This window comes from Pongo abelii, chromosome 21, assembly GCF_028885655.2.
Source record: "Pongo abelii isolate AG06213 chromosome 21, NHGRI_mPonAbe1-v2.0_pri, whole genome shotgun sequence".
Taxonomy (NCBI): domain Eukaryota; kingdom Metazoa; phylum Chordata; class Mammalia; order Primates; family Hominidae; genus Pongo; species Pongo abelii.
In genome coordinates, this window is record NC_072006.2 from 42,726,563 (window position 1) to 42,740,273 (window position 13,711).

Sequence of the window (13,711 nt, forward strand, 5' to 3'; positions counted from 1 at the left end):
CAGGTCCACAATTCCTTATCCATGATTTCAAAGTAAAAACTGAAAACTGGAAAATGTTTTATATATTTGTAGTAAATTCATTTAGTGGCAAAATTGGACCTGAATTGACATGAGGCTGTTTGTAGTTTTATGTCAGTGTGAATACACTTATGTTTGACTGCAGAAATATTAATGTCTTTGATTATAGAATATTGCCCTAGACCTTGCTAGGAATGTTATATAATTGACTAGAAGGCTAGACTCACAATCCTTGCCAGTGGGAGAGACAGTCATTCTTGCTTTCTCTGGAGGATGCTTTCCTGAAAGATATACTATGGTTAGCAGAACCTTGTTTGGCAAGATCAAGATCTCAAAGAAGATAGGGGATTAAGAGGAAAACAAAACAAAAATGCATTTCTGAAAAATTTGTAGACTTAATTTTTTTCGAGAAGATTGAGGTTTTCAGAACAATTGAGCAGAAAGGGTAGAGAGCTGTCATACACCTTTCCCCACAGCCCAGTTTCCCCTGTTACCAACATCTTGCATTGATGTGGTGCATTTGTTATGACTGATTAACCTGTATTGGTGCATTACTAACCGAAGTTGGTGATTTACAATAGGGTTCACTCTGTGCTGTACAGGTCTCTGGGGTTTGACAAGTGTATAATGACATGTGTCTACCATTACAGTTGTACAAATAGTTTTACTGCCCTAAAAATCCCCTGTACTCCACCTATTCATCCCTCCCTCTTCACTCCTCACTCAACACCTAGCAGCCACTGGTCTTTGTACTGTTTCTCTATAGTTTTACCTTTTTCAGAATGTCATATAGTTGGAATCATACAGTATGTAGTCCTGTCACACTGGCTTTTTTCACTTTAATCAGTATGCATTTAAGGTTTCTTCATTCAGTATGCATTTAATGTGTCTTTTTGAGTTGATGGTTTATTTCTTTTTATTGCTGAGTAATACTCCATTGTATGGATGTACCACAGTTGATTTATCCCTTCCTCTATTGAAAGACATCTTGGTTGCTTCCACATTTTGGTTATTATGAATAAAACTGCTGTAAACATTTGTGTGCAGGCTTTTGTGTGAATGTTTGTGGGAAAATACCAAGGTGTGCAGTTGCTGCATTGCATGGTAAGACTATGTTTGGCTTTGTAAGAAACTGCCAAACTGTCTTCCAAAGTAGCTGTACCATTTTGCATTTCACCAGTAATGAATGAGAAAAAAAAGTACATTAAAAGTAAGTTCTAGAAAGCACAATATTATAGAGAAAACAGGATCCAAAAATTGTATACAAAATATAATCTCAGTTGTCTTTAATTTAAAAAGAGGCAAATAAAAGAACTAAAAGGAAGTATGTTAAATAGTTTCTTTAGTTTAGGATTATGGTTGTGTTTATTCCTACCATTCTATATTTTTAAATTTAATTTTTATTAAACCATGAGCAAGTATTGTTTTTATAATTATAACAATGAAAGAAAATAGGTAATAATTGCTCCTTTCTTCTTTTGGTGGCAGGAACCTGCAAATAGTCGTCTACCTCCTCACCTTATTGCACTTGATTCCACGATACCTGGATTTTTTGATGACATTGGGTATCTGGATCTCTTGCCATGTCGTCCTTTTGACACAGTTTTTATTTTCTATATGAAGCCAGGTCAGAAAACGAACCAAGAGGTAAGAGTTATGAATTTTTTTTTTTTTGGTATGTTTTTGTGCTATAAATACACGTCTAAAGAAAAGAATTGAGGCAAAATTAATATGGAGAGTTTATTTGGGCCACAGTTGAGGACTGCGGCCTGGGAAATGCTGGAAAGTGCTCCCAAGAACAAAGGAGAGGCTCAAGTTTTTAAAGATAAAAAGGATGAGTCAGGAGAGTAGGTGATTACAAAAGTTGTTTTTCAGGACTTCTCATTGGTTTACAGAAATAACATTGATTAGTGAGTGGATATAAATTATTGAACTGTAGGATATGAGCTATGGTGTCCAGCACTGTTAGATTAGTTAATGAACTGTTGGTGGTGACACGCAGTCTAGAGTCCATATAGCACGCAGTTTCAAAGTGATTACTTAGCTCAAGTGGGAGTGAGATGTGACTGTTATCAAATTTCAGTGCCTTTCTAGGCATGATAATTTGAGGGAGACTCACATTCCTTAAAAAGTTTCATTTTCATATACAAAATTTTACATGGTATGCACTTGTCTATGGTAAGAAGTATTTTATACTTGATGCCTAAAGACTTGCTATGAACCAGTTTGAAAACAGAATTAATGAAAACTATAATGCTTGGAGTCCTGAGTCTTTTGACCCTTAAGGAATGTGATTTAAATAGGAGCTGTAGGATATCTTTCTTCCCCTTAAGGAATTCAGATTCATAAGACAAAAGAAACTGAAATAATGAAGGTTAGTCATAAAAGGTTAAAGTAAGGCTCAAGAAGAATAAAACAACAGCAACAAATATTTATTGAACATCTTCCCTGTGGCTCAGCATCCCAGGATATAGAAGTGAGTAACAGTTTCCCTTTTGAGAAGCAGCTCACCTTCCTAGTAATTTCAGAAGCAAATCATTTCAGTTGAGGAATGCATAGTGTGCAGTGGGGGAAATAACACCTGAAATAAAGGAGAAAAACAGAAGGACTGGCCAGGTGCGGTGGCTCACGCCTGTAATCTCAGCACTTTGGGAGGCCGAGGTGGATGGATCACCCGAGGTCAGGAGTTCAAGACAAGCCTGGCCAACATGGTGGAACCCCGTCTCTACTAAAAATACAAAAATTAGCCAGCTTGGTGGCAGGCACCTATAGTCCCAGCTGCTTGGGAGGCTGAGGCAGGAGAACTGCTTGAACCCGGGAAGCAGAGGTTGCAGTAAGTCGAGATTGCACCATTGCACTCCAGCCTGGGCGAAGAAGTGAGACTCCATCTCAAAAACAAAACAAAACAGAAGGACTAAGTAAAACATACCTGGATACCTGGAACAAAGAGACTAGGAGAAGGATGAAGAAAAATGTAAGATAGGTGAGAATGGAAAACTGAGAGCAAAATGGCAGGAGACTTGAAGTGTTTTTTAGAAAGGAATAATTGAAATATGGAATAGGCAGGAAGTTACCGACTGTAACTAGGAAAGAGCCGAAGGAAGACTTGTAAAATGTAGTATTCAGATGTGTAGGGCACTGTGACTACATGATCCTGGAATTTTACTGTAGTCATTTTAAGACCATCAGCTAATCAAATTAGTATGCCTAAAGAAATTTACCGAAGTTTCCAAATGTTTATGCTAGAAGCACTGTTTCAAATGATTTGTGAAGTCCTAGAAAAGAACATTGATTTATGAGAAAGTTTTTTTTTTTGTTATTGAGTCAGTAAAGTTAAGAAGTGTCTGTTGTTAGGTACCAGGGTTATAGTGCTGAACAAAATCTACAAGATTTCTGGCCCCCTAAAACTACTGCATAGAAGGGAAGGCAGATGATTAAGCAAACAACCATTGTAAAGGGTGTTAATAGGGTCATTAAAGCATGTTATAGGAGCCATAGCAGGAAAACCTAATCTGATTTTAAGAAGGTGGCCTGGAGGAAAGATATTCTAGCTGGTATTTAAGGTATGCATTAACTGTAGGTAAGGAGGCAGAAGCAGATTGTCACTGACAAAGTAATAATAACATGTAAATTCTTCAGGGTAAAGAGAGCATTTCTTCATGAAATTCATTATGGGGTCTAATATACTTGGAGCTTAAGGGAAGGTGGGCTGGTGGTAGCCAGAGATGAGACCGATGGAGTCAAGTGTTTTAGAAGAACCTCAGTAAAATTGGATTAATTATGGAGGTGGGGATCTGTTTTGCAGCAAGTCAGTGCATTGTTTTGTATAAGAGTAATGGAGCCACTTTTCTCCTGCCTGTACAAGAAGACACAAACCCTTGAGGCACCTCCTAACCCAGTTCAGTTTCCTTAGCTTTTTAGAAGCTGAGGGTGACTAGGAATTAATGAAGATTTCCTGAGACCTCCTTTGGAATGTCTAAGACCTGCCTTCCCTAGCCACAGGGTAGATTAAGATTAATTTCTGTCTGCCAGCAAGTGGCATGAAAGTTGAATTTGATTCACTTATTGCTTCTTGACTAAATTTTCAAAAATTGTTTATTTAAAAGTTTTACTTCTAGATAAAAATTTGAATTGCAAAAACTAGAAATGGTTGTTAAGTCAGTTTCTTGGCACCCATAAGAATGTGAAGGGATATGGGTAAACTAAATAGGTTCACTTCAAAAGAGACTGGTTTTAGGCCGGGTGTGGTGGTTCACGCCTGTAATCCCAGCACTTTGGGAGGCTGAGGTGGACGGATCACGAGGTCAGGAGATCGAGACCATCCTAGCTAACATGGTAAAACCCGTTTTTACTAAAAATACAAAAAAATTAGCCGGGTGTGGTGGCGGGAGCCTGTAGTCCCAGCTGCTCGGGTGGCTGAGGCAGGAGAATGGCGTGAACCTGGCAGGTGGAGCTTGCAGTGAGCAGAGGTTGCACCACTGCACTCCAGCCTGGGCAACAGAGCAAGACTCCGTCTCAAAAGAAAAAAAAAATAGACTGGTTTTGTGTTTAAGAGGTAATGACTTTGAGATGATTTGCAGTGGGTCAGATGTAATGGATGTAACTTCCTATATTTTGACTTTCACAGGCCTCTGTATGATCTTGGTATAGATTAGCATTGTATGAATGACATCAGTGATTTGTGGACTGGCTGCATCACAGTCATTTGGAGGAATTTTTAGAAATAGTGATTCCAGGATTCCGCCTTCACTGATGTTAATGTAGAAGGTCTAGAGCAGGTGAAGAGAACCTTATTTTTAGGAGATTTCCCAGATGATTTTGATATACTCTGCTCTCTACCCTCCCCCTTTTATTTTTCATTTGCAAAGGAATTTCTTAGTTTCCTTCCTTTAGAAGTGAATTTTTCAAGAGCAGCACTATTGCCATCTTGGGCCAGATAAGTTCTTTGTTATGGGGGCTGTCCTGTGTATTTTAGAACATTTAGCAGCATCTTTGGCCTCTACCACTAGATAGTTGTAGTGTGCCTCACCAGTTATGACAATCAAAAATGTCTCCAAATGTTGAATGTCCGCTGAAGAGCAAAATCACCCCTAGATGAGAAGCACTGTTTTAGAATGAGGGACTCTTTGTGAGGCCAGTAGAAAGCCCACGCATTACATTTAGTGCTTAGTGAAGAGGAGAGAACTTTCTGGCCACTTCATTTTTCCTGGAATTCTCTTCTTTGGCCTAAGAAAAGGATATTTTCATACTCATTTATTAATTACACCTAATGTTTATTGAATTTTAGTAGATTTTATAGCATTTATCAAGATTTATAGTTAAATAATTGCATACCTATGTAATGTTTCTCATTAACCAGACAGTAAACTCTGTGAAGGCAGGGACATAGTGTCTTTTAGTAAACATGCCTGGTTCAGTAATTGTTTTGCCAGGAAGAGAGCTCAGGGCTTTTCCTGCATTACTTCACAACCATTGTTATTATCTCTACTTTATGGATTAAGAAACTGAGGCAGTGGGGTTAAGAAACTTGCCCAAGGCTCAGCCAATCCAAATCTGTCTAACTCTGGAGAATGCATTTTTCTCTATAGTGATATATCCTCAAGTTTATTCTGAGCTTGGACATGATTTGTCAGAAGCTTCAAAACTAACCAATTTTTGTGAAGATTTATTTTGATATATTCTTTTGTTTCCTTCATTATAGCTGATGATTGGTATGTATTTCAGATTTTAAAGAATGTGGAGTCTTCCAGAACTGTTCAGCCACATTTCCTAGAATTTTTGCTTTCCCTTGGCTGGTCAGTAGATGTGGGCAGACACCCTGGTTGGACTGGGCATGTTTCTACCAGCTGGTCTATTAATTGTTGTGATGATGGTGAAGGATCTCAACAAGGTAAAACTCACAGTGTTTCAAATGTCAGTTGTTTCTTGTTTGTTAGTCTTGTTTTTTTTTTTTCCCCTTTACTATGATTTATAGTCTTGTTAAAAATACAAAACCAGGCTGGGTGCAGTGGCGCATGCCTGTCTTTGAGAAGCCAAAGTGGGAGGATCGACTGAGTCTAGGAGTTCAAGACCAGCCTGGAAAACATAGCGAGACACCATCTCTACAAAAAATGAAAACATTTCTAGGCTTGAGGGCCCTGTATTTGTAGTCTTACCTGCTCAGGAGGCTGAGGTGGGAGGATCACTTGAGGCCAGGGATTGGAGCTATGATCATGCCACAGCATTCCAGCCTGGGCAACAGAGCAACTCCCTGTCTCTAAAAAACAAACAGAGGTGTATAGAGAAGTATCCTTCCCCTAATCCCAGTCCTGACAGGGTAACTTAATAACAGTTTATATATTCTAGACATTTTCAGTGTGTATGAAAGATATATATACACATAATGATAGAGTTAATACAAAATGACTGGCTTATTACAATGCTAAGTTCCTTTTTTATAATATGCATAAGATTCAATTTTCTATACAAATAGTGTAATAAATATAGGTCATCCATACAAACAATACAGCTTCCTAACAAGCATGTTTTGTCTAATAAGTAGTTTTCTATTAACCAGTGTGTTTTATCAAATATGGCTATCAAAACAGTCACACTTAAAGGTTACATTCTTGGGATATTATACCAAAACCTTTGTAGTAAACAGCGGACCATCTCTGAGGATTCTTGCCTATCCCCTCAGATGCTCTGAGGAACTGTAATCAGGATAACAAGTAGCAGAGCAAGTATAAATTTAAACTTAAGACCTTTGCCCCACCTGGCTAATGCTTTCTGTTCCTGGGCTCCTGAGGTCACTGGAAAGTTAGTGTTACCTCTCTAAAGTGGATAATGCCTATGCCCAGTGCACATTTTTCCTTTTGATAAATATATCAATTGGATACTTGTGGTTGCAAATATCAGAAAACGTGACCCAAACTGCCTTAGATTTTGAAGATAATTTATTGCCCATGTAACTGAAAATTCCAGAGGTTGGTTAAGTTTTTGGTGTCATTTGGTTAGCATTCCTGTTTTATTTCTTTACAATTTTCCTTTAGCTTTGCTCTCCATATTTGACTTTGTCCCCAGCCTGGCTTCTCTAATAGTGCAGAAAGGCAATTCCAGGCTTTATATTCACATACCACAGCAGCCTGAAGAGGAGAGATTAGCCAGATCTCAGAACCCCATACTCCCTGAATCCGGAACTATATGGCGATTAGACTATCCCAAGCCTGTCCTTATGGCAAGAAAGATAGAATGACTCTGGTAGAGAGATACAGACAAGCTAGAACTAGTATCAGAGGTCAGTCCCACCTGCACATTTTGCCTGCTACAGAATAGGGGTGGATAGAGTGGCTGTTGGGATAGTAACCACAGCATCTACTACAGCAGATACAAAGTGTCTGCCCGGAGCCCACACCAGGAGTCAGAAAACTAAAGCCCTGTTTTTGTAAATAAAGTTTTATTGGAACTCGGTCACACTCTAGATTATACATTGTCTATGACAGCTTTCATGCTACAATGACAGAATCGAGTAGTTGTGGCAAAGACCCTGTGGCTTACAAAGCCTAAAATGTTATCTGTCTGGTCCTTTACAGAAAAAGTTTGCTAACCTCTTGTCTAAAGCTTCCTATTTGCCATACCTTCACCAGAATTAGGTATCTTCCAATTTTTTCGGTGAGAAATTTTTAATTTTTAATAATGGTTGAGCATATCTTTATCATATTTTTATTTCTTCCCTGAGAAGTACTTGTCCATTTCCCCTTTCCAATTTTTGGTCCGATTGTTGGTCTTTTATGTATTGCTGGTAGGACACTGAGTTCATTTTAATTGGGAACTATATAGCTCTCGTGAATGTTTCTTTTGTTAATTCAGTCTTCCTGGCTTAGAGCAGATACTATTACTAAAACTGGCTGTACATTTTTATACAGTGTCACTGACCATTGAGGAAGGTGGAACATAGGCCAACTTGAGGAGCCATAGAGAGAGACCAGGGATAGAAATGCCTTAAAAGCAAGAGTCCAGAGATAACGCACATGTGTACTCTCTCTCTTCTCTCCGTCTCTTCCTCCCTCCTCCTCCTCTTCCTCCTCTTCTTTTCCTCCTTCTCCTCCTCTCTTCTTCTTCTTCTTCCTCTTCGCCTCTCTCTGTCTCTCTGTCTCTCTGTCTCTCTGTCTCTCTCTCTCTCTGCCTGCCTGCCTGCCTGCCTGCCTGCCTGTCTGTCTCTCTGGCCCAACTCCCTTCTGAGGGATGGTCTTCCTTTTGATTATTTATTTACTGGATCCAAAGGACTGCTCCCTTAAACTGCTTCATACACATGAATTAAAAGCCCTGCTAATCAGAAGTGGTCTGATATACAGTCATTTCAGAAATTATGAAATTAAGATTTTATTATTTAAAAATAAAGACATCTAATAAGCATTATATTTTATTCTTTCATACTAATTGGTTCTTGTTGGAAACATATATTCTATTTATCACTTTATTAACCAGTTAACATTTCATGTAGCAAGATGATACTGGTTTTTTTCTACTTTTTGAAGCAGTAATGTAGTGTTTCTTTTTCCCAGAAGAAGTGATTTCCTCTGAAGATATTGGAGCCAGCATTTTCAATGGACAGAAGAAGGTGCTGTATTATGCTGATGCCCTTACAGAAATTGCTTTTGTGGTTCCTTCTCCTGTGGAGTCCTTAAGTAAGACCATTTTTGCATGGTCCTGTTTTAGGATCTATTTGTATATTCCTGGGTTGTGTGATATTACTGCATTGGAAGAGATTTTGAAGTGATCTAAGGCATTCTTTAGCTTCTAAGGCATTGTTAACAGAATATGCAGAAGCACAAGATATCTTCTCTTAACTTTTTTACGGAAAGTAGTTAAAGACAAGCAGACTGACCCTCTAATAATCTTTAAATAGTGAAGGAATCCCATTTCAACTGATATTTTGCTTTCTTTAATCTAATTAATCAATACATAGGCTTATTTTCCAGTTCATTTCTTTCTCTAATTACAAGTGATCCCTCACCTACTTTTCTATTCCCATATGAGAGCCTTTGCCTGGAACCACCTAGAATCCTACAACTGGAAGTATCTCATGATAGCATATGGCCATTCTTCTAACACTGAGCAAGAGAAACTTAAGCAGCCTAGAAAAGATGGTGGTCCAAGACTTTTCTTTTTAAGAATTGGGAGTAATTATTACTTCTTAGTCTGAACTCACAGTTTTATTTTGCCCACAACCTTTGCTCTTTGCAAATTAAGCCTGTTTGTTCATGCCTGACCGAGTCGGTGGTCAGGCAGTAGGTGGGAAACTTCACCTTCTTCTTTGAGATCATTTGTAGGATGGGATACTATACATCACGATTTCACAGTCTCATTTCCAGACTAATGACTTTTGTTGTGCCCTACCTTGGTAGCTGCCTAACCTTTGTACTTGGACCCTTGATTTCTCACTCTAGGCCCCTCCCTGTCTTACTCTCTGGGACCAGCTGTGTCCCTGGAAGGTTGGACCTTCCATGGTTTAGGTTTGAATTATAACAGCTGTTGGGCTTCCCGTCAAGGTTCTGGTTTACTACTTACAATTCCAGAAGCCAGAATGTGTCTGTCCTCTTTGGGGACATACCTGCCTGGTTTCTCTGGCCCAGCCTGTTAGTACCAGACAAGTCCTCCCAGAGCTAGAGCCTTGTCCTTATTCTATAGCTCCTGCAATTGGGTCTTTGTCTCCTGTTGTGAAACATCTCCTGTGCCAACTGTGCCCACTCCAACTCAGCTTCCTCCTATTTCTGATATTTGGGGATTTTTTTGGATGGGGTGGAGGATAACTTTCTGTTTACTTATCTCCAACCAGATTGCTCTTAATCACAGAGACTAGATCTTCTGTAGCTTCTGGATGTCCCAGTGCCTATTTGGCACAATGCTACATGATTGAATATATAATCTAAATAATTCAGAGAGTAATAATGGCATTTATTATATTCTACATTTGAAACGTCAAATATTTTCTAGTCTTATTTTGGTTATCCTTTAGAGCAGGAGCTGACAGACCACAGTGGCACAAGCCAGATGCCGCCAAGAATGGGTTTTACATTCTTAAAGGGTTATAAATAAAATACAAAGAAGAATATGCGAGAGATCTGTATAGCCAGCAAAGCCTATACTTAGTACTTGATCCTTTACAGAAAAAAGTTTGTCAGCCCTTGCTCTCGAAGCAATGCCTTGTTTAAGTGATTTAGGTTAGACTGGTGAGCATAATTAGTTTTAACAGCCTTACTCCAAATAAGTGGTATGTATTATAGTTGCTTTTTTTCCTTTACCCCATAGCTGATTCATTGGAAAGTAACATCTCGGACCAAGATAGTGATTCAAATATGGATCTTATGCCAGGAATTCTGAAACAGCCATCCCTGACGCTTGAGCTTTTCCCCAATCATACAGACAATCTTAATTCCTCACAGAGGGTAAGTTACTTTGTTGATAGGTCTCCAAAATTTTGTAGTGAAATCAGGGTAATTATAGAATCCTGCCGGAAAAGCTTTTAACCCAGAGAGTATTTATATCAGAGTACTGATTCCTTAGTAACTTAATTTTTTAAAATAAAATTCTCACGATTTTCTCTTTTTCAGCCTGTAACAAATAGTTCATTCTGAGACAGCCTTTGTGCTTTCTCTTGATTTCACCATTCTGGTCCCGTACTTGATTCTCTCATCTGTTCCTTTTTAAGCCTAGGTTTTAATTTTGTCCCTGAAATATCCACTGAGGTTTCTGCAGTAACTACATGGTTTTTTATCTTTAATCTTGCAATGTTCATCTTAAACAAGTCTGACCATATAAAAATAGGAACATTATGGAGAATAACTCAGTATATGGATAAATATTCTGAGTGAGGAACACAGCACCTACTACAAGAGGAGCTTTTTGCTTATCTTTTTTCTTACCTTATCAGCAAATGTTACTTCTTTATCTGTGATCAGGTCAGAAATGTAGGAAGATTGACTTAGAACAGATCATAACAAAGACAGAAGTGTCGGCTTGACTAAAGGTGTTCCTCCATTGTACAGGATTTTAGGTTAGCTTCCTTCCACAGTGAAAATTATTTTTAATGTAAGTATATGCTTAAAAGAGAATATGGGGAGGTTTTTACCTTTAAAATTGATTTAGGAAAAAAATGTCAGGTGGTGTAATAGTCCCTGGAGTAGACTGATTTGAAAATCAGGAGTTTTTAAAAGGTTTTACAGAATACAATTTAGAGATGATCAGTCAGTATTGCATAGCAGTGCAAGATTTTAGCCAAATTTAATACTTACTTTAAAAGTTTTTTTTATTTGAGATTTGTGGACAGAACTAGCATTCAGTGATTAGCTGCCCTTATATTGATTTTCTGAATGTCAGCATAGTTATTCCTTAGAACCCAGATAAAGCACCATGTTTTTGTTTTTCACTTATACTGTACTTTGCAGACACTCACAAACTAAAAAAAAAAAAACAAAAAAAACAAAGCAAAACCATATGGTTATCTCAATAGATGGAGAAAATGCAGTTGACAAAAATTGAGTACTCATTTATGAGAAGAGTTCTCAGCAAACTATGAATAGAACTTTCTCAACTTGATACAGCGCATCTACTAAAAACCTACAGCTAACATTATACATTATACATTATTCTTGAATGCTTTTCCTCTGAGGTGGAGGACAAGGCAAGGATGCCTATTCTCACCACTTACATTCAACATGGTAGAGGAGGGACCTACACAGAGAAATAAGACAAAAGGAAACACAGTACATAAAGATTAGAAACAAAGAAGTAAAACTGTATGTATTTGCAGATGACATGATCATATAAGTAGAAAACCCTCAGGAATCTTTTTAAAAACCCACTAGAACTATTGAGGTGAGTTTAGCAAGATTGCAGGAAAAACGCCAGGGTGTTGGGCAAAATTTTAAGGTAACCCCCAGCGACGTTTGCCCGTGTACAATGTCCTCTCCTTGCGTGTCGGTGGAACTTGTGAATATGATAGGATAACTGTGATTATGTTACATTATTTGGCAAAGGGATCTTGTGGGTTTAATTGGGTTACGTTGAGTTAATCAAAAGGGAGATTTTCCAAGTAGACCTGACCTAATCACAGGAACTCTTTAAATCTAGGGCTAGAGGTCAGAGATGGAAGAAGTCAGAGAGTCAAAGCTAATTAGGGGTCTTGATACTAAGAAAGTAGTCTGTGAATATGGCCAGATGTCTGTCACTAGTTTGGGAGAAATCTCTTGGTCTGGCCATTTTCTGTGAATGTCAGAGTGGATACAATTATCCGGGGGGACTTGCCATGGACTCTGGTCATCTGGTAAAGACATGTATATTTCTGTGCTAACAAAGCAGTTTTAATTTTAAAATTCACCTCAAGTATGAGATTCTCCCCTCTGTACACATGAGCTTTGTTTAGGGCTTTAGCACAAACTTAGCTCTGCTGCATGCCTCAAAAGAGGTGCAGCTCAGGGTACCAGTTTGCTAAGGGGGAGCCACATAGTCCTGTTAACGTTGCAGTGAAACTTAGAGTTGATTAGGGTTGCAGGAAGCCAGAAGCACACTGCATGGTAATGAAGGCCCAAACAACTCGTTTTTCTTTCTACTGATGAGAAAAAGGAATTAAGCATAAATTGCAGTAGAAGACATTTGGTCTGGGATCTAGGAATAACTTGCTGATGGGACATTTTAGAGATTAGGATCCCCAGACAAGTAGTGATGTTGCTGTGATGGAGAAGCGTACTGCTTTCTGGCCCTAACAGAGATAGACTCAAATCTTTTAAGCCCTCATTAAGATACTGTGTGTAAATTTTGTTTTTATTAATGCAAATTATAATTATTCAGTATTCCTTCCATTTTTTTTCTTTGACAATTTTAAGCCTTGTCCTAGGTTAAGACTGATGAACAGGAGCCAAAGAAGAGCTTTGTTGCAAATGTATACACTTTTTCCTAAAGTGATTTTCCATGACCCAATACTTATGTCACTGAGCACCTTGACAAATGAATGACTGGGTAGTTTTATTAAGCCAGTTTTTTGTTGCTGTTGTCTTTCCCGCTGTCTGTCTTCTTCTTCGTATAGCTCAGTCCCAGTTCCAGAATGAGGAAGCTGCCTCAGGGTCGCCCTGTTCCTCCCCTTGGACCTGAGACAAGAGTTTCTGTAGTCTGGGTGGAACGCTATGATGATATAGGTACTGTATGAGGACTTTGTCCATAAATAAAATGGCAATATATGACAATGACTTGCTAAATGTCTACAGGGAGTGGGCACATAAGCATGGTGTGGCCAGGAGCTACTCCTGGAGTTCAGCAAGCCTTGGTTTGTACCCCAGCTCCACTACTCAGTTTCTTTAAGCCTTAGATTACTCCTCTGTTAAATCCTGGTACTTTTTTCATAGTTGTGAAGATTTAATGAGACCTGTAGATACAAAGCTTTTAGCTATTCATGTTGGCATCACAGTCAGTGGTTTGTTGCCAGTTGGTCTCAGTCATCCCAGGACCTTTGGAAAGGGGAAGGGAAAGCACTTCACTTACCCTCTCTCCATCCATATGTCCTACTGTCTCATTTTAGTATAAAGCTTAATTTGTCCTTAAGAGTTGTGCTCTGGGTAAGTTTCTCATGATTTTTACATAAGCAACATTAGAGCATTAGAAATATATACTTGCCTAAAATCCTGTCCAGCCCAGAGTTTGTGGGAAAGTGTGATAGTTA

At 38.6% G+C, this 13,711-nt stretch overlaps 1 protein-coding gene across 6 annotated transcripts in view; it reads left to right on the plus strand.

Annotated features, from left to right (window-relative positions):
- The window catches only part of RALGAPB (Ral GTPase activating protein non-catalytic subunit beta), a 103,108-nt gene that overhangs the window by 84,089 nt on the left and 5,308 nt on the right, over positions 1–13,711 (plus strand). For 4 of the 6 annotated variants that reach the window (XM_024238832.3, XM_024238831.3, XM_063720512.1 and 1 more), the window contains 5 exons: positions 1,507–1,665; positions 5,743–5,908; positions 8,562–8,684; positions 10,309–10,445; positions 13,082–13,190. In XM_024238832.3, coding sequence (XP_024094600.1) covers positions 1,507–1,665; positions 5,743–5,908; positions 8,562–8,684; positions 10,309–10,445; positions 13,082–13,190 — 694 coding nt within the window. The remainder of the gene's footprint in view (positions 1–1,506; positions 1,666–5,742; positions 5,909–8,561; positions 8,685–10,308; positions 10,446–13,081; positions 13,191–13,711) is intronic. The other 2 variants (XM_054541784.2, XM_054541783.2) reach the window with 1 other exon arrangement.